At 35.7% G+C, this 19,523-nt stretch overlaps 2 protein-coding genes and 1 long non-coding RNA gene across 3 annotated transcripts; 1 reads left to right on the top strand and 2 right to left on the bottom strand.

The window, feature by feature from the left end:
• Window positions 1–1,797: 1,797 nt before the first annotated feature.
• On the top strand, window positions 1,798–11,169 carry LOC103443848 (lysine histidine transporter-like 7). Its single transcript, XM_008382747.4, has 5 exons — window positions 1,798–2,158; window positions 4,755–4,888; window positions 4,970–5,385; window positions 10,233–10,364; window positions 10,471–11,169. The coding sequence occupies exons 1-5, from the start codon at window positions 1,812–1,814 to the stop codon at window positions 10,960–10,962; spliced, it is 1,521 nt and encodes a 506-aa protein (XP_008380969.3). The 5' UTR covers window positions 1,798–1,811; the 3' UTR covers window positions 10,963–11,169.
• LOC139188981 (uncharacterized) lies at window positions 6,817–8,057 on the bottom strand. The gene is made up of 3 exons (XR_011572439.1): window positions 7,811–8,057; window positions 7,497–7,634; window positions 6,817–6,877 (listed from the first exon to the last, which is right to left on the bottom strand). It is a non-coding gene; the product is annotated as an uncharacterized lncRNA (long non-coding RNA).
• A 226-nt stretch (window positions 11,170–11,395) lies between the features above and the next one.
• LOC103443849 (NADPH-dependent aldehyde reductase-like protein, chloroplastic) lies at window positions 11,396–12,433 on the bottom strand. Its single transcript, XM_008382749.4, has one exon. The coding sequence runs from the start codon at window positions 12,350–12,352 to the stop codon at window positions 11,570–11,572; it is 783 nt and encodes a 260-aa protein (XP_008380971.3). The 5' UTR covers window positions 12,353–12,433; the 3' UTR covers window positions 11,396–11,569.
• Between the last annotated feature and the right edge of the window lie 7,090 nt (window positions 12,434–19,523).

Genomic DNA, 19,523 nt, shown 5'->3' with positions numbered 1-19,523 from the left:
AAACACTAAAAGTTTTGAATATGAGTTCTTACTCATCTTTGAGTAGTTAAGTATTATTCTTAATTAATTGATAAGTTAAGCTTTCACTTTTCCTCTCTATTGCTTTGCTATCAACTTTTTCCTGTCGACGCCTTTTGCTGTGCAAAATAAAGACTTTTTATTTTTCCTCTCATTTTCTTTTTGTGTTATTATCATATTCACAAATCTGATCTTCGGATTTTATTTGTGAGGATTCCAGAGATTTTTCAATCACATTCGTTTATCATCTATCGTACAGTCAGTCTTCATCAGATAATGTTTATATTTAATTTTAAATAAAAAAATTTATAATAATTTCTAATCGCAGGATATACGATGAATAGATGTGATTAGAGGATTCTCGAGATCCTCATTCCACAAATCTCTGCAATCCGTCAAAACACGGTGCTCATAATCCTGATTCCATTATTAATTGATAAGGGTAACTCCCAGTTCAATGTATTATGCAGCAAAACCATTACTTGGACCACACTAATATTTCAAAAATTCAAAAATTAAAAAAAAAAAAAAAAATTGGCAATGCATGTGGTGCATGCATGTCCAGAGGCAAGCAATAAAGTTAATCAAATAATTTCTTGAGATCCTCTTGTTGAAAAATCGTTGCAAGCATCACAGGCTAATGCTTGCAATGATGTATTTTTTTCATGTTTTTTTTTGTTACGTCACCCTGTTTCATCACTACGATGAGATCACAATGGGTAAGCAACTCAGGTCAGATTACAAACTTCAAGATTTCAACCTTTGCACACAAAGCGTGTCCTGGTTCAAAGGGAATACGAACCTTCCACGACATTTGGTGTAAATGAGTAATGCGAAAGACATTAAATTTGTAAATAAAATTATGTAAACTAAATAATATGTAAGTTAATAATTAGATTATTACTTAAATATTGATAAACGTGCTCATTTTTATTGATGATATATCATTTAGTTTGTAAATTTTATCTAAAAATTTAGTCTCTTTAGCATTACTCGGGAAAAATGTACAGTAAGAAGTTCTCGGTTGAATGACCATAATGCTGTTTACAATCTATACATATACGGTAATCATAGAGATAAAATTGTCATGAAAAACTTATTCATGTTAAGTAAATATAACGAGAACTGCAATCTTTGCATTTTATAATTATGGGATATTTAGATGATCAATGCGCACAAAACTCCGAACTAAGTAGAATCATGAGAAAAACAAATGCAATTGAACTCCCGACCAAGAGTGCTTATTTACCATCATCTAGACAAGACACTTTACAGGTATGGACACAAAGATCAGACTCCACTCAAAGTTTTTTGAGATTGAAGTTCATGTCCCATTTTACTTCTCACACACATTTTTATTTTCGGCTGTCGGATCGGATGAATTGAAGAATATCAAGGGAGAGAAATTATCAAAGGGTGTATAAGAAGTAAAATGAGGTGTATGGATAGCACACCCTTTTCAGTTTTTGTATAAAGAAAGTTTGATAATTTGGTACTAAAGTAAACATCCGGGAAAAGTATTGTAGAAATATTGCAATATACTACCATAAACGCTTCATTTCTGCTTAATATTTAGTCATTATATATTTTAGATGTGAGTTAAATTAGTTTACTAAAATAGTGTGTTTGCTGCCGTCTTATATTCAGTATTATATCATATTTATTAAAAAGAAAAGGTCTTACAAAAGCAATTGACCCGTAAGAATATGCCTTGTTAGCAACTACTTTTGGTCAGATAATAAATAAAAAAACTATTTTGGGTTGGTGTGAAATCCCCCACCTATATATATATAATGAGTGAGTGGCTTGAATTTTACAGCAATTGGAGGAAAATGGCAGACTTGGAAGAGGTGGTTGTTGAAGCAAATTGCAGGGAAGAAATAACTAGGCATAGCCATTCCTTAAAAAGCTTGTTCAGAAGCTCATCAGGTTACTCTGCTCAAGTCATTCCCATCACAACTACTCCCCCAAATGAATCAACTGAAAAATGGACAGGTGGTGAGCTCATTCCACAGGATGCTTGGCTGCCCATCACAGAATCCAGGAATGGGAATGTGCTTTCAGCTACCTTTCATTTACTTTGCTCAGGAATTGGGATCCAATCCCTTTTACTGCCTCTTGCGTTTGCCACTCTTGGATGGTAAGTAAAATCTTCTATTTTTTAACTCTAGCTATCTTAAAACTCATAAATTTGACTCATGGATTTGGATTCGAGGATGCATATTTTTTTTATACATATTTTTATGGCACCCACTTTGTAATGTATTTTAACAATCCAACTGTCTATATTTTATGTCTTTCCTCACATATCATCTCTACCAAAAATGACTCAACTCCGAAATCATATGACAGTTGAATTAAATTTAGTATTTATTTGTAGAGTTGTATTCGTTCATTTTTCACTACAAATGAATATTGTCCTAATAGTTTTGAATTAATTTTTTGGAAAAATAATTAATGCTGGTGAATTGATATATTAGACGCTTCGGATTCTCTTAAAAAAAATTACGAAATGAAAACAAAAACGTGTCTCAAAATATGTGCCACTGGATCCTTGCAAAAGGTTTCATAGCATGCTCATATCATTGAAATTATTATTTAGGAAAAGGTTTCATCAGCATTTGTGTTTTCTGATCGTATGAAATCATTAAAACAGTACCTGGCTCGTTGATGATGCCTAAGATTTACCATACTTTTACTTAGCCTTTGTTTCTAGGAAGGATCAAGGAGTTCTTCCAAGTCAACTTATTACGTGTTGTTCTTCTTCTTTTGCTTAACAATTTGTTTTTGTTCAGTTTTAAATGCTTGTGAGATATGCAATCTCACAAAACAAATATAATATATATTAAATAATATATTTTATTGAATTGCTTATTGTTTATCGTAAACAAGGTACATAAAATCCTCTCTCAAAATCCAAATATAAAGTTAAGCACAAATAAAAAAATATGGACTAGGCAAGCAACAAAATAAAGGGCCCAAATCAGAACAAATCCCAAGAAGCCGTCGTCGCCATCAGCAACAAAGGAAGAGACAAATAACAAGCCTGGATAAGAGATCTGTAGAGAATGGGATTGGAGCTTCGAACTCGAGCCAACATGCGTCATTCTCAATCGATTTGAGAAAAGGTCAAAATTGACCTTCGATCCACACGACCGACCACTGTAGACCTGATGTCCACAAGTGTGGTAAGGGTGGGATGAGCACCATCAGCAATCTGAGGCAAAGAGGGAACAGAAATTGAAAAATCTAAGGCATGAGGACTTAGGGATGAAAGAAGTGGAAGAGGCAAAATAGGTGGTGGGGGGTCAGAGAAAAAAGAGATAGGGAGGGTATGGTATCACAAATTAGGTATAATATAATACCCAAATTTGAGACGCTCACTTAGAACTACCAAGATAGGAGCTCATAAAAACAAACATAACACCCAAAGATAAGGGGTTGCTACTGACCCTAACCAACGCCATGGGTAACGGCAGGGAAGCTCTAATTGGTTTTTTTTAGGAGTTTTAACGACATACTTCTGTTATTATTCATTTTAACGTTAAAAACATTTTTACTTTAAAATTTTACTCCTGATACTATTTACTTACAACATCTTTTTGTCATTTTGGTTAAAATTCAAAGTTTTCAAGCTCTGTTAATTAGTTTTTTTTTAATTTTTTAATTTTATTTCTTTATTATTATTTTTTATTATTCTTCTGCAACCATTAACTTATAATTTCAAATATAAATTACTCCATTCCTAAAAAATGGGGACCAATAATTTACAAGGTGATTGAGGTCTAATTCCACAAGAATCCCCTCTGGTCTGTCTCTTAAATTTTACCAGAATTTATTTAGGTAATTAGTGCCCCATGCGAGCCCTGTCTGCCCCTACATTCTTGGACCTAGTTTAGGCTTGATCATACAGTAGTCTGAATAAAAATATCTCAATAATTTCCAATATAAAATATTCTCACAAGCTCAGCATCTGATTCCGATGGCAACTTCTTGTGCAATAACAAGTGCCAACCAATTTTGACAGGGAATATCACCCTATTGAGTTTGTACAATAAGATATTAGGGGTCCACATGTGTCGAGCCAAGCCAACTATCGAAGTGTTCAAATTCGGCTCACAGTTGATATTATTTGTGCACAAGCTTGCAAAAAGGTCTTACATGCTCAAGCTCGCCTCGAATGATTTTCAAGCTTGACTCGTCTCGGCTTGACTCGTTTGTAAATTGAACTTAAGTTTTTCTTTGACTCAGCTTAATGAAAATTAAAAATTAATATGAATCAATAAATAAAGTACATAATAACAAAACCATAGGTAAAGATTGTTAGAATATAATGTTGTGTGGAAAGGAGATATTGCCATTTGTAATTAGATTAGGTGGTTTGTTAGGAAGTCTATTAGAGTGACTAGTTCACTATATACACATACACTTGTAAACACTTCATCATTAAGTAAAACAATACAGAAATCTCTTTTCCCTTGTTACTTCTCTCTTGTTCTCTGCTGCTACTCTCTCTCTCTCTCTCTCTCTCTCTCTCATAACCCGACTCTCTATTTCTTCATATGAGCTGGTCCGAGCCTTATTAGGCAATTATACCAAAGCTCAATCTTGACTCATTTTTTAACGATAGTATATATTTTGTTGTAGGAAGTCTAATATTTTATTCAAACTCAGTGTAATATATTTTTGTTATAACAAGTTTGATACTTTCTTCTACATGTTTCCAATTGTTGCAGGGCATTGGGAATTATATGCTTGTCACTAGCATTCGCATGGCAACTCTACACCGCATGGCTTCTTGTACATCTACACGAATCGGACACCGGAATTCGGTACAGTAGATACCTCCACCTTGCTATAACAGCCTTCGGTTAGTCCAAACGAGCTCTTCTTCTTCCATACCAAACAGCATCCCGTAATGCCAACTAGACATTTTATTTTGTTTTTTCAGGTCCAAAGTTAGGAAAACTGCTCACTATATTCCCAGTAATGTACCTATCAGGGGGTACATGTGCCCAGCTGATCATCATAGGAGGTGGAACCATGAAGCTTTTCTTAAAAGCTGTTTGTGATGTTAACTCAGTGACTGGCACAGAGTGCTTCTTGTTGTTCGTATGCATGGCCATTGTTGTGGCTCAGTTTCCCAACTTGAACTCCATAGCTTGGGTCTCACTGATTGGTGCCACCACTGCGATTGCCTACTATACCCTGATTTGGGGCCTTTTAATCGGCAAGGGCAGGCCTAGTGGCATTTCATACAACCCACCGGAGATGGAGTCAAACATGGATAGATTTGGTGGTGTACTAAACTCGGTTGGCATCATTTTTCTTGCATTCAAAGGTCATAATGTTATCCTTGAGATTCAAGTGAGTGTTCTTGCTATCTTTTATTTTCTGAAAGTATAACTTTGACCATCAAAACTTAATTTTCTCCACATAAAACCCGACTTAAGTTTTTTACTCGATTAAAACTCATTTACTAGATTCCACATTAGCAAATTCATTAATTATATTTGACAAAATATTAAAAAATTTCTAGATGCCTAAAATACCCATATTTGAATGTTTGATGTACACAATTAATGTCATACGAATTATAAGGGAGAATTAATGATTTTACTAAAAAAACATTAATGCTATAAATTCATTGCCTAATATATATAATAACAATATAGAAAATGTCTAATATGACACATCCCGTCCCGAAGGAGGGCGTGCTGGCCGTCACGTGAGTGTGACGTAACCATATACACAGTTCGGAAGCTTAAAAAATACAATTACTATGATGAAACACCCGAGGGGGAGTCCTACTTTTGTGACTTCTGTCAGAACACCGCTGGATTCCTCGTAGCCACCAAAGCTCTGCTAACTAGAACCCGGAGGGGCGTAAAACAAAATTGAGTGGGTCAGTACAACAAAGTTTTTCGAAAACATTTCCTTTAAAACATTTCTAGCCCCTCGCTGTAAAACCCGTATACTTTCCCAGAAAATAACATAATAATATATAAACATATATATATATATATATATATATATATATATATATATATATATATATATATATATCATCAAAAGCTCAAATTATAATCCTTCAACGCTTTTCAGAAAGAATATGCCATGCCAAGCCATATGCCAAAATATAATGTGAATGCATCAATATAATTCAGGTGAAATAATAAATCAACCGGAGACCCTACAGTGGTACTGTACGGCTGATTCTATAGCTCAATATCTCATCCAGCCGGAGTCACCAACTGTGACCTGTACGGCCCTGCCGGAGTCACCAACTATGACCTGTACGGCACTACACTGCACATAAGTCGGAACTACCTATAGTAGTCTGTACGACTAAGATGGTGAAATAATACGCTCTAGTGCTTCTCTCATCAATCATCTGTGCACATAATCTAAGGTCACCTACCAGTCGGAACCCCTCTAATGGTCTGTACGACTGGCATGTCGGAACCACCTCTAGTGGTCTATACGACTAGCATCTACTTGGATCCAAGGTGAGCGTGTGATGCAGGGTGAATAACATAAGCACTAACACCAGGGGTACAGGTTACGAGCTCTCAACATAATTCACATCATCATTCATTCATATAAACCATATAAACTCACCTGATACTCACATGTGCGTCCACAGCACCAATTCACATATATATATATATGCATCAATATCAATTCATATAATTTATAATATGCATCATGGCAATTGAAAACATACTTTCATATAAATTCAATTTCTGGGACAATTAATAGTATATAGGTAATACGAAAAACAAAAACTGCCCACTCACCTGGAGTTCGCCCAACAACTCCCTAGCACCACACATCAAGGCGTCGTGACGATCAGCGCCTAGAACGATAATCAAATCCAACCTCAGAATTCATATCGATAGAATATATAACTTAAATAAGACACGTCACTACATAGTTCGATCCGGAAGATCTGCAACTCAGATTTCAAATCCATAACTTCTAGAGGTCCACAATATACCTCTAGGACATCATCCTAAAATTTCATTACCATCCAACGGTCGAATCTCCGTCAATTGTCAAAACCAAGTGACAGTTAACATTCTATTTTATGAACTTACAACTCCAATTCCGAAAGATCCGTATATCGGATTCCCGATCCGTAGGTTCCTATAATCCTCAAATATTACGTATTACAACGTATCAAAGTTTGGTGACGATCCGACGGTTGGATCGTCAATTTACATTTTCACCTAACCACGAATCGAAACGAACTTAGGTTCAATTACTCAATTTAAGTCCAACAATTATCAAAACTGAACCTAGAACCTTAAACACATGCTAAGAATGACATTGGCGGGCCATTGGCCACGCGCCGCCGCACGGGCCGCCGCGGGTGGCGGTCGGCCGCCCCGGCTCGCAGGAAAATCCAACTATTTCCAAAAATTCTCAAAAAAATACAGAACTGAAGATCTCAATGATTAGAGAAACTTTCATACATGTGGCCAAGGCCAATTTGGCCTGGAAACACTTCAAATTCATCAAATTCCGTGCGGACCCTAGAATTGGGTGAGTTCCAATTCAACCTTCAAATCAACTCCACCGTCCAAATCAAAGCTTGGGCTTTGTTCCAGGTCCTAAGGGAATACTAATGGTGTTAGTAATTGAAAGAAAACATTTCAAGATTTGAAGAATTTGGACAAGAAGTTCGCGGCACCCGTGTGGGTGTTCTTCGCGAAATCACCATGAAATTTCATGATTTTTTGGGTGAAACATGAAGAGGGAAGGCCTAGGTGTTGATTGGAAGTGGTACCTTGATCCAATTTGTGAGAAATCCGGTGAAAATCGCTGGAATTTGGGTGTGGGTGTCGCGGGTAAACGGGTTGGGAGAAAACCCGTTTTCTGATCTTCTCTCCTCCGCTTCTCGCCCTCTCTCCTTTCCTCCTTTCCTCTGTTCCGATTGGTCGGCTTCTCCCTCTCTCAATCCCTCCTGATGCCTTCTTCTCTCTTGTCCCGATTGGGCATTTCTACCCAATCTCCTTCCTCTGTTTCTTCCTCTCACGCACACACACACACAAAAACCTTCTTTCACTTATATTTATTTATTTTTGTTTTCCTTACATCCAAGCCATCCATTTAATTCTTCATTAAATCTGGGTCATCCAAATTTTAATAATAAAATTTATAAAATGCCCAAACTTTAAACTTTAAAATCTTTTTCGTTATAACTCCAAATAACGAACCGTCTGCGCCCACGCTTCCGTAGCGACGAGTACTATGAGGCTATGTCAAGAAAACAAATCTTAAATGGCGCGACACCACGATTAACCTCAAATAATGTGCGTGCCTCAAAGGGCATTTTTGTAAAATCCTTTATTAAAACTTTAAAAATTCTTAAAATCAGGGACGGACTGTCACATAATATATATACATGCTTAATTAAGTCACTAAAATTATATTTTACATATTAATGTAGGTAAATTATTTCATACACATATATAAAAAATGCCTAATATATGTAAAAATTCATGCAAAATAATTTACCTAAAAAAATAATGTTAATTGATTCAAATAGTGCACCTACTATTAAAATTTTAAAATGTTAGATTGCTCAAAATAATTTACGCTATCTATGTAAAATACATGAAAAATAATTTACCTACATAATAAACAAACCCAATATATGCAAAATACATGCAAAATAATTTACCTACATAATAAAGCAATATTATTTTATTTAATACTAATTTACCTACAAAATATATTATTTACTAATCATAAATTTACATGTAGGTAAATTAATTACATATAATAATTTTTTAACATATATGTCAGTACTGCGCATATATATATATATATATATATATATATATATATATTTGAATGTATAATAGTACTATATACATATAGGTAAATTATATATATATATATATATATATATGTGTGTGTGTGTGTGTGTGTGTGTGTGTGTGTTGAACTTTTAGTAGTACGATATACCATTGAACGTATGGATATTTATAGTAGTACCGTATTCTTTTGAACGTGTATATATGAGGGGTAATAGTATGTGCAATAATTATTTGTTCATTATAATTAAGGTAAGTAATAATATTTATTAAATTGATTGTGGCACAAGTTGTAAATATCTTGTAATAATAGGTCAATTACTTTTCTATTTGGCAATCTTTTTCAAATTTGAGTTTTTTTTTTATTGTTAAAATTAGGTCAATTTTTATTTAAAAAATAAGAATTGCAAAGGTGTATATCTAAATAACCTTTTTTATTTTTGACCTCTCAATGTGGCTTGTCTTGGAGGTGTCAAATTGGCGGGTTAGCCCAAGCACAGAATGAACACGACCCGTTCAAATTAGGCACGGGCTAGTCCAAGCATGCTTTAGATACAACCCAAGCCCAAGTGAGCCGACTTTAAATCTAAATATGCTGTGTCGGCCCATCCCATTTATTAAGTGATTCGACCCGATCATAGCCGAAGCTCAGGTAAGCCGACTTAAGTGAGCTGGGCTGAGGGGCGCTACGCTGCCTCGTTTGACACCTCTAACTTGTCTAGTGGGTAGAAAATGGTTTAAATTTTGCTAGGCTTTTTTAATGGGTAATGGTTTTGTTTTTTTAGCACAACAATATACATTATGAGGAAATAAGGAGTTCGGCTAAGCCATACAATGAGCAACCTAATTTGGTATCGAATTCATTAACAGGTAATGCTACGGAAACTAAATTTGTAGACAAAATTTGCAAACTAAAAGGTAATGCTAGGGAGATTAAATTTATAGACAAATTTTGTAAACTAAATGATGTGTCACCAATATGAATGAGCACGTTTATCAACGGTTAACTAATAATCCAATCATCAACTTCCATGTCATTTAGTTTACAAAATTATCTACAAATTTAATCTCTCTAACATTATCCCAAACTAAATGATGTGTCATCAATAGGAATGATCATGATTATCAAATCTTAAATAATAATCCAATCATCAACTTTCATGTTATTTAGTTTACAAATTTTTTTCTACAAATTTAATCCTCCTATCATCACTCTTTTTTAATAGTGTTGGCCGAATTTTAAAGATGCACTACGTCAAGTATAATTATATTTTAATAGATGAGTTAGAATTTAGTCATGCTAAGAGTTCGATTCCCTCGTTGTTATCAATAATATTGTAGTATGAGTTAGTTTAACACATGATTAAGGCTAAAAATTTCCTCATACAGGGGACATTGCCATCTAGTCCAAAACAGAGATCTCAAAACCGGATGTGGAGAGGAGTGACTATATCTTATGCACTTAAAGCAATGTGCTTCCTTCCTCTTGCCATAGCTGGATTTTGGGCTTATGGAAACAAAGTGAGAGACCTTTTCCAAATTATTTTAACTGAACTGTGAAAAATATATCAAACTGGGGATACATGCATGATCAGAGATTTACAATGTCTTTTGAATATTCATGCAGATACCATCTTCATATGGAGGACTATTGACCTCTTTTTCACAGTTCAATGGGCGTAAAAACACTTCAAAAGCTGTGTTGGGACTACTTTGCATACTAGTAGTGATAAACTGCTTGAGCACTTTCCAAATCTACAGCATGGTAGTTTTTGATAATTTGGAGTTTAAGTACACTAGCAAGAAGAACAAACCATGTGCAAGGTGGCTTCGGATAGCTTTTCGGATTTTCTTCGGAGGACTGGCATTTTTCATAGCAGTTGCTTTTCCATTCTTGCCGAGCCTAGCACCTCTAATCGGAGGCATGACACTGCCACTGGCATATGCTTATCCGTGTTTCATGTGGATCACAATGAAGAAACCGGAGCCTAAGAGTACTATGTGGTTTGTGAACATTGGACTTGGATTCTTGGGGCTGAGTTTGAGTGTTTTTTTAGTCATTGCATCAGTTTGGAATTTAGCCGACAAAGGTTTACATGCCAATTTCTTCAGACCTTAAATTACTATTAGTTATATATTTACATGCCAATTTTTCTGGTTCTAAAGGAGATGTTAAAATTCTGTATAGATTGACATTCTCTATTTTGTTGTCAAATTTGAAGGGAACATCAAAAGTTTTCTTTTTGTTCTAATTGACGTCATCAATATTGAACAAAACTCTTTGCCTGTTTCCCAAGTGCTCACGGAAATTAGTATCATTTTCATACTCCTTGCGTGCTCTCCAAGTGCTCATGGAAATTAGTACCATTTTTATTTTGCATGAACAAATGTAAAAAGACAAAAAAAAACTCTAATACATTGAGCGAAGTGTGCTGTGATGTAAAAAAAATATTTTACACGCGCATGAATGCGTGCAAAAAGGCTAATATAGTTAGTATATATGTGAGGTCAAAGTCAAATGACTAAAATTAATGAATGATCATTTCAAGGACTAGAGTAAAGTTTTCTAATTTTTTATTGCCCAAACGCAAATGACAACTGCCAATACAAATTAAGGGAAAAAGAATTCCAATTGATAACTATTACCATCCACCATTGACCCGAATGACATTTCCTTTAAGATAAATTATTTATACAGGAAAAAGAAAAAGAAAGAAAAGAGTTGATCATATGACAAATCCACCATTGACCCTAATGACCTGGCCATTAACCAACTCCCCAGCATCTCCCGCCAAAAACCCTACAAGCTGAGACACATCCTTGGGCTCACCTAATCGACCCAGAGGTGAAGCATCCTCAATCCTCTTAATCGTCTCCTCACTTTTGCCGGCAAAGAACAGCTCCGTCGCCACAGGCCCCGGCGCAACGCAATTCACAGTTATTGCGGTGCCCTTGAGCTCCTTAGCCAAAATCTTAGCCATCGTCTCCACCGCCGCCTTGGATGCCGCATAAGCTGCGTACCCCGGCATAAGCGCCCCTAGAAGGGACGTCGTTATCATGATTATTCTCCCACCACCGCCACGCGCCAGCCTCTTGGCCGCTTCTCTGGAAACTAAGAACGCGCCTTTGGTGTTCACGTTGAATGTGTTGTCCCATTCTTCCACTGTCGTGTTGGCCAAACTAGGATACTTTGGATCCAAAACTCCTGCGCAGTTCACAACGATGTGGACTTGGCTCCCGAATTCTTCTTCCGATTTTTCAAAGAGTTGCTTTACCTGATCGGGGTCCGAAACGTCTGCTCGAACTGCAATGGCACGTAGTTGGGTAGTCTCGTGATTCAGCTCAGAGACTAGTTGATCTGCTTGTGTTGAGTTTGATGAAGCATAATTGATCACTACCCTTGCACCGGCAGAGTGGAGTTGGGTTGCGATGGCACGGCCAATGCCGCGCGAACCGCCAGTCACGATTGCTACGCGACCGTTGAGGGGAAGGGTTGTTTGAGTAGCCATGAATTGTAGGAGGTCTTATGTTAATTTGAGACGATGAGTTTAGACTCTGGTGATATCGGGTATGTCATATTTGGGCAAAATACATACGAGTATATATACTTAAAGTTGGAGGGGAGAAACATATTCATTTACTAAATAATTTCTCATCGGACGTGCGTCAGCACTTGCATAAGCCATCACATGTGTAAACTTGATAATATCCTAAAGATTGAAAAAACTACAAGTCAACACATGGATAAACCATAACAAATAATTATTTGACCAAAAAAAAAAAAAACACACAACAAATAATTAAGTTAGAATAGAGACATAATATATGGGACGCTAATTCAGTATTTTTAACCTATTAAGCGTTGTTACATATCTTAACTTTCTTTTATAATATTGTACGTGTTATAAAGATTGTATTAAAGTGTGATGATATAAATTTTAGATGATTTGATACTAGTTAGTCTTCTCTATTAGGACTTGTATTCTTTGGACAAGAAAAATTCTTCCCGCCCTTATTATTATAAAGAAAATTTAATGAAAAAGGCTTCCATACTTTAAATTTTAACAAAAAATCATGTACTAAATTTATTTAATGGTTATGACAAAATTCAATAACAAACCAGCCCAACAAGACTGACCCAAACAAAATAATTTATTATGCATCCAATTTTACCCTTAACATCTTAGTGCTGCGGAACAAATTCAGGTTTTGAATCTTCAGCCGATGGTGGTTCCTCCCGTTCATGGGACTTCCTCACCTATTGTTTGACTGCAGTTTCTTTGCCAAATTGATCACCATTTGCAGATGGAACCTACTAATCATTATCTTGCTTGCATCCTATGCATTGATCTCCATTAAACTTTCATCAATTTTCTGGTTTTTATTTATTTTATAGTTTTTATTTGTGTGAGAACAAAAGTTAGAATCAAGAAAAAATTTAATTATTCAATCAAAAGTAGCTTTTAGTTTTCATTTAAAAAAATCACAGAGGAAATAGTTATCAACCCCAAACGAGAATTTAATATGTTCATGAGAGAGAGAGAGAGAGAGCAATCGTGTACTGGATCTACTAACACAAAAGATTAATGATAGAAGAATTTAATTTTCATTTATTTCCATAATTTGCAAAAGTATTTTCATTCAATTGACTCTCTCTCTTCCTCGTAGTCTTCTCCTAAGAACTTATTAGAAGCAAAGTACTTGACTTCGTTGGAAATTAGTCCATATGAAAAAAATACATTATTTCTAAAACTGAACCAAAATAACTAACTATTTCTAAAACTACGGAAAAATCACACACTATTTCTGAAAACTGAACTAAAATAAATCATAGTTTTATTGAAGGGAACAAAGTGAACATTATTTCTAGAACTACAACAAATACCTCAACTATTCCTGAAATATAACTAAAATATCTCACACTATTTCTTAAACAAAATCAAAATAACTAACATTATTTATGGAACCATAGCAAAATAATTCACACTATTTATGAAACTGAACCATGTTAACTCACACTATTCTGGAAGGGAACAAAATAAACACTATTTCTGAAACTACAACAAAATAACCACCACTATATCTAAATATTTCTAAAATTAAAACAAAAAAACTCACACTATTTCTGGAACAATACCAAAATATACATCTATCTCATGGATGATACACTATATATATATATATATATATATATATATATATATATATATATATGTATATTTTTTTTTTCCATACAATAAATACATATGTTTTGAATTAATTAATTAATTAATCTTTTTGCTCATGAAAAATCCAATGCTGCTGCCTCGAAGGCCAAAGGAAATTAAGCAACCTTTGAGCCTTAATTTCCAGGGGAAAGTTGTTCAAAACAAAAAAAATCCAGGGGAAAGTAAAAGAAGATGGAGTCCATTTATCTCCAAAGTTCAACACATGCAAAAATACTGTATTTGCCACACCATAAAATAGTGCGCCATTTATTTTATTTTGAAAAAAAAAATAGCTGGTGCCTTTGTTTCGCCTCTTCCTGGTCACTATCGTGTGATTCACATGTGCTAGCAATCGAACCCACGACATGTCGTGTAGAATACAGGTCTGAAATTCGTCACCAACCAATGGAAACCCCCATGGTGGTTTATGTAATGTACCATTTCATTGATATTGAATTTGTATATATACTTATTTATTCATAGTTACATATTATGACTGAAGTTACGAAATATCAGTTATATCGTTAGCAGTCATTAATCATTATCGTCATAAGCAAACCAATAACACAATGTTACAATATAATTGATACACTCTAAAATTTATTATGAGATGTACCTTAATTATAAATTAATCTTATATTTGAATGCAAGACTAAGTTAGCTTATGGACTACATGCATAATAACATACTCTACAAAAGGTGACTAGTAATCTAATTGTATCAAAATGACGTGTTTTTTTTTTTTTTTTTTTGTTTTTTTTTTTGTTGTGAATAAAGTTTTTAGCATTAATGGGCGAATCTCCCTCAAAATGATCTAAGAATACAAACTCTATCACTGCGTAATAAAACATGGTTTTATATATGTCTCAAAAACAAATCTCTATCATGCATTCCTGGTGCTTTGGGGAATACCAAGCAACAGCTTTGGTGAACCGAGAGCTTGGAGCGCATATCAAGGACAAAGACAAGCTTGTCCACGCATATATTCCAGCATGTTAAGGGTAATTATGGAAAAAGAATTTTATTGCGGGTTGGACTTTAATTTAGCCCATGATTTTAATATTTGTAGGGTTGGGTAGATGAATAGTTTTGTTTTAATGGTTAAATCTCAAGCTATTTTGTTTAAATAAAAGTTTATGGTAGTTTTTTGTTAGAAAAAAGTTGGCCCAAACCCTTTTCATTAAAGTTCCCTTATTATAAATAAAGACATTACGTAGGGGGAATAACACATCCACTACACAACCCTATAAACACATCTCTTTGCCGTGCACCCTTTCTCCCTTCTCAGATTAAAATAAGCCACAACACGTTATTAACACACTTCTACCGCTACACTTAGGAATATGCTGTGGAAGTTTTCTACATCAAACCATCATCACACAATTAGGTTCTTCCAAAACAACGGTTTTTATCTCGATATTTTTGCAGCTCAGATAGCATGAACATTCACCATAATGCATGACCCAACTTTACATTTTTCGAATTTTACATTCTACATAAATTGTGATGCATTATATCCATAATTATCAAATTATATGAAATGATATTGCCATGAATTGCATCATATAACTGTTTATGCATTGAATTATATATTGAATATGCATAAAATTCAATTGAATTATAATCTAGAAATCAAGAAAAAAAATTAATTAATTAAAATCTAGGGTTTCAGAAAAACCCAACTAGCTAGCAGCGGCTCGAAGCCGCACTGCCATGCCATCCATGGCATCCCCATCATTGCAAGTTGGCCTGCAACCAATCCTTGCCCATGGGTCACCATCTCAACGGCTTGCAACTCGTCCTTGACATCGCTTGCTCAAGATTCCTTCGAATCTCATTGATTTTTTTGAAATTCTGATTTAAATTTCTAAGGTTTTTGGTTGAAACGTCGAGATTTCCCTATCTCTGTTCGCCTTTACGATCGCTAACAACCCACGAGGGTACCCTGAGTCTTCCCCACCCAAGATTTGACCACCTGTAGTGGCGATGCCAGTCATCTTCTCTGGTGAGAACACCTAGGTTTGCTAGGATATCTTGGTTTAAGCTCGACCCTAGTTTATTGGGCCTAGCCTTGACAAAGGCAAAAAAAAAAATCTTTTTTTTTTCTTCTGGGCTCACTACTGCAAGCCCAACCTCGACCTCTACTCTTGACCCCTACTCTTGGTGTTCCCTACATCGAGCCACACCTGATCCTAGCTAGCAGCTAGTGACTCGATGCACCTGCCCCACGACACACTGGATTGCGTCCTCGGGATCACTTATGCTACTAAGTAGCGGATCTTGCCCTTAATGGGCCTTCTTGGATCTTACCCAGCGATTTGGGCTTGCTTTTACAACCCAAAAAAGCCTGCAGCCTTTTCTGTTTGCTCGGCCCATTTTATACCCAGCCCAGGTTTTGGGCCTGGGCCGCACATCCATAACTAATTAGCCCATCTGTGGACTTTGGTCCATTGTTTTTTGTTTTGGGCCCCCAGTGTTATTGCCTATTTTTTTTAGACAATTTGGGTTTTATAATTTTTCACCCACACTTTAATTTTGGCCTGAAGTCCAAATAATTAATTCAATTATAAATGCAGACCCTGAAGATCTATTTGCATGTTTTTTGTTGCATATTTCTGTATATTTATTTGTGTTTGTCTGCAAGAACATATGAACCTGAAGTTCATAATTCTTTTCGAACCTGAAATTTCTAGAAACATGCATTGTTTGAAAACCTGAAGTTTTCTTTAAAAACATTACCCATGAAAACCCGAAGCTTTTTTCATGTAACATTAAACCAATAAATGTTTATTAGAACCTGAATGTTCTACTCATATGTGAATGGATTGATTTTTTTTCCATTACACTAACCACATTCTTGTCTATTTATTTTGTGATAGGGACATGTCGAATTTGAACAAACTCGACTTCACCACTTTAGATGTCTCTGGAAGAAACTACCTCAAGTGGGTCCAAGATGTAAAGCTCCACCTCACTGCAAAGAATTTGCGTCCCGCCATTGAAGATGAGATGGACAACCTGGTTGGCGAAGTTGAGAAAGCTACTGCAATGATCTTCATCTGAAGACACATTCATGATGCACTGCAAACTGAATACCTTACTGAGGAAGATCCACAAGCACTTTGGGTTGCTTTGGCTAATCACTTCGATCAGCAAAATGGCATCTTCTTACCTGAAGTAAGACACCACTGGCAGTATATGCGCTTCCGAGACTTTTAGTTTTTGAAGGAATATAATTCTAAAGTTTGTCGAATCCGATCACTTCTCAAGTTCTGCAATGAGAACTTAGTCGAAAAGGATCTCTTGGAGAAGACCAATTCGACCTTCTCTACCACCAATATTGTCCTGCAGTAACAATATAGGGTTCAGAAATTCACTAAGATTTTTATTTGATCTTTGTTTTACTCTTGCTAAAAGCAGAATCAGATGTTAATGAAGAATCATCAAGCTCGACCTACTTGGGCAACTACTGTGCTTGAAGCACACTATAACATAAACCAATGCCCAAAACACCAACATATGTGTGGTAGGGGTGGCCAGAAGCCATCCCGTCAAGGTCAACAAAGCCAATGCCCATCTAAGGGAGGAAACCAAGCCCAGAATGGTTCTAACCTAGCTCCCAAGACCCCAAACTTCAAGAATAAGGGCAAAACACCTGATACCATGGATGCAGATATGTGCTACCGTTGTGGTTCAAGGACCATTGGTCCCGTGTTTGCCGTGCTCCCCAGAAGGTTGTAGCTGAATACCATTCTCGTCGTAAGAAGTTTAATCAAACTTTGTGCAAGTGGATGAATCGAAAGTACCAAGATGGAGCTTTCTGATTTTCAAGAGACCGTTACCTCTATGAAAGATTAGAATATTAGGCATGAACTATTTTTAGTTGAATTTTATACCCCTGGGCCGAATTCAACTAAGTGGCCAAACCCCCTTGTTTTTGGTTTAAGTTTGAACATTTTTTCTTTATGTTTGGATTATTTGTTGGTGATTTGTTTTTGGATATTAAGTTTTTTTAATTACCATCCTTAAATACTTAAATTATTTTGAATGGATATTTGTTTTTAGAACTTTTATGCATGTGACTGATTCAAATTAATTTTTATTTGTAGGTATGACTAGTGGGAAAGTTAGTTGTTTGGCATATAGTGTAACCATGCCAACCGTTTTGGGTGAATGCATTTATTTCACTAACTTCATACCTAAGAATGCACTTATGACAACCTTCTCAGGCCCATCCAACCTAATCAAAAGATACAGTAAGGCACTTATAATGTTGTCCAATGGTACAATCTTGACCATTGATGAGGCACTTTAGTCTCCATGTTTTGGAAGAACGTTGTTGAGTTTCAAGGACATTCGAGACAATAATTACCAAGTTGAAACCTATGTAGAAAATGGAGTTGAATTACTTCCTACGAAGATGGCCATAAGCGTATTCTAGAGAAGATGAAGCATATCCTGAGTGGTCTGTATACTATAACCATACGCCTTATAGAGAGCCACTTTGGCATGATCATTTGGAACATCCTAGACGAACAACGATGTGCCGTATCCTTAAATCTTCACACATGTATCCACTAACCCCAAAGTTGAGGTTCGATTCAAGGAATCACATGTTAAACCTATTATATGGGAAAACTTATTATTAAGCCTTCTTATCACAAGATTTTCTTGAATCTTCCTACTTTTCTATAAAGGATTCAGGGGGACATTTGTGGACCGATTCACCTTCTCTACGGACGATTTAGATATTTTATGGAATTAGTTGACGCTTCCAAACGTTGGTCACACATGTGCTTGTTGCCCACAAGGAACTACATTCTCCAAACTATTGGCTCAGGTTATCAAGCTTAGAGCCCACCACCCTGATTTTTAGATCAAATCTATTTGATTGGATAATGCTAGAGAATTCATATCTAAAACTTTTGATGACGATTGTATGTCAGTTAAGGTTGAAATTGAGCATCTTGTACTCCATGTTAACACCTAGAATGGCCTGGCAGAAGCATTCATTAAGCGCTTACAAATGATTGCTCGATTATTGGTTATACGTACCAAGCTCCTGATCGCTGCGTAGGGTCATCCAATATTGCACGCAACCATGTTGGTTCGACTAAGGCTTGTTGCGACCCAACCATATAGTGCCCTTCAATTGGTTACTGGATACAAACCCAACATATCGCATCTACGCATTTTAGGTTGTGCGTTCTATGTGCCGATTTCACCGCCTTTACGTACAAAAATAGGGCATTAACGAATGATAGGAATCTATGTCAGATATGATTCTCCTTCAATTATTCGTTAATTAGAATCTTTGACAGGCGATCTTTTTACCACTCATTTCGCAGATTGTCATTTCTATAAGACAATCTTCTCATCGTTTAGAGGAGATAAGAATGTCACTGTTCATAAAGAATGACACGAATTATCATGGATAACTCCCACTTTGTCTCTTTAGATTCCTGTATCGCTC

Source organism: Malus domestica, chromosome 10, assembly GCF_042453785.1.
Source record: "Malus domestica chromosome 10, GDT2T_hap1".
Taxonomy (NCBI): domain Eukaryota; kingdom Viridiplantae; phylum Streptophyta; class Magnoliopsida; order Rosales; family Rosaceae; genus Malus; species Malus domestica.
Note: the sequence above shows the minus strand (reverse complement) of the source record. Positions and strands in the feature narration are given on the sequence as shown.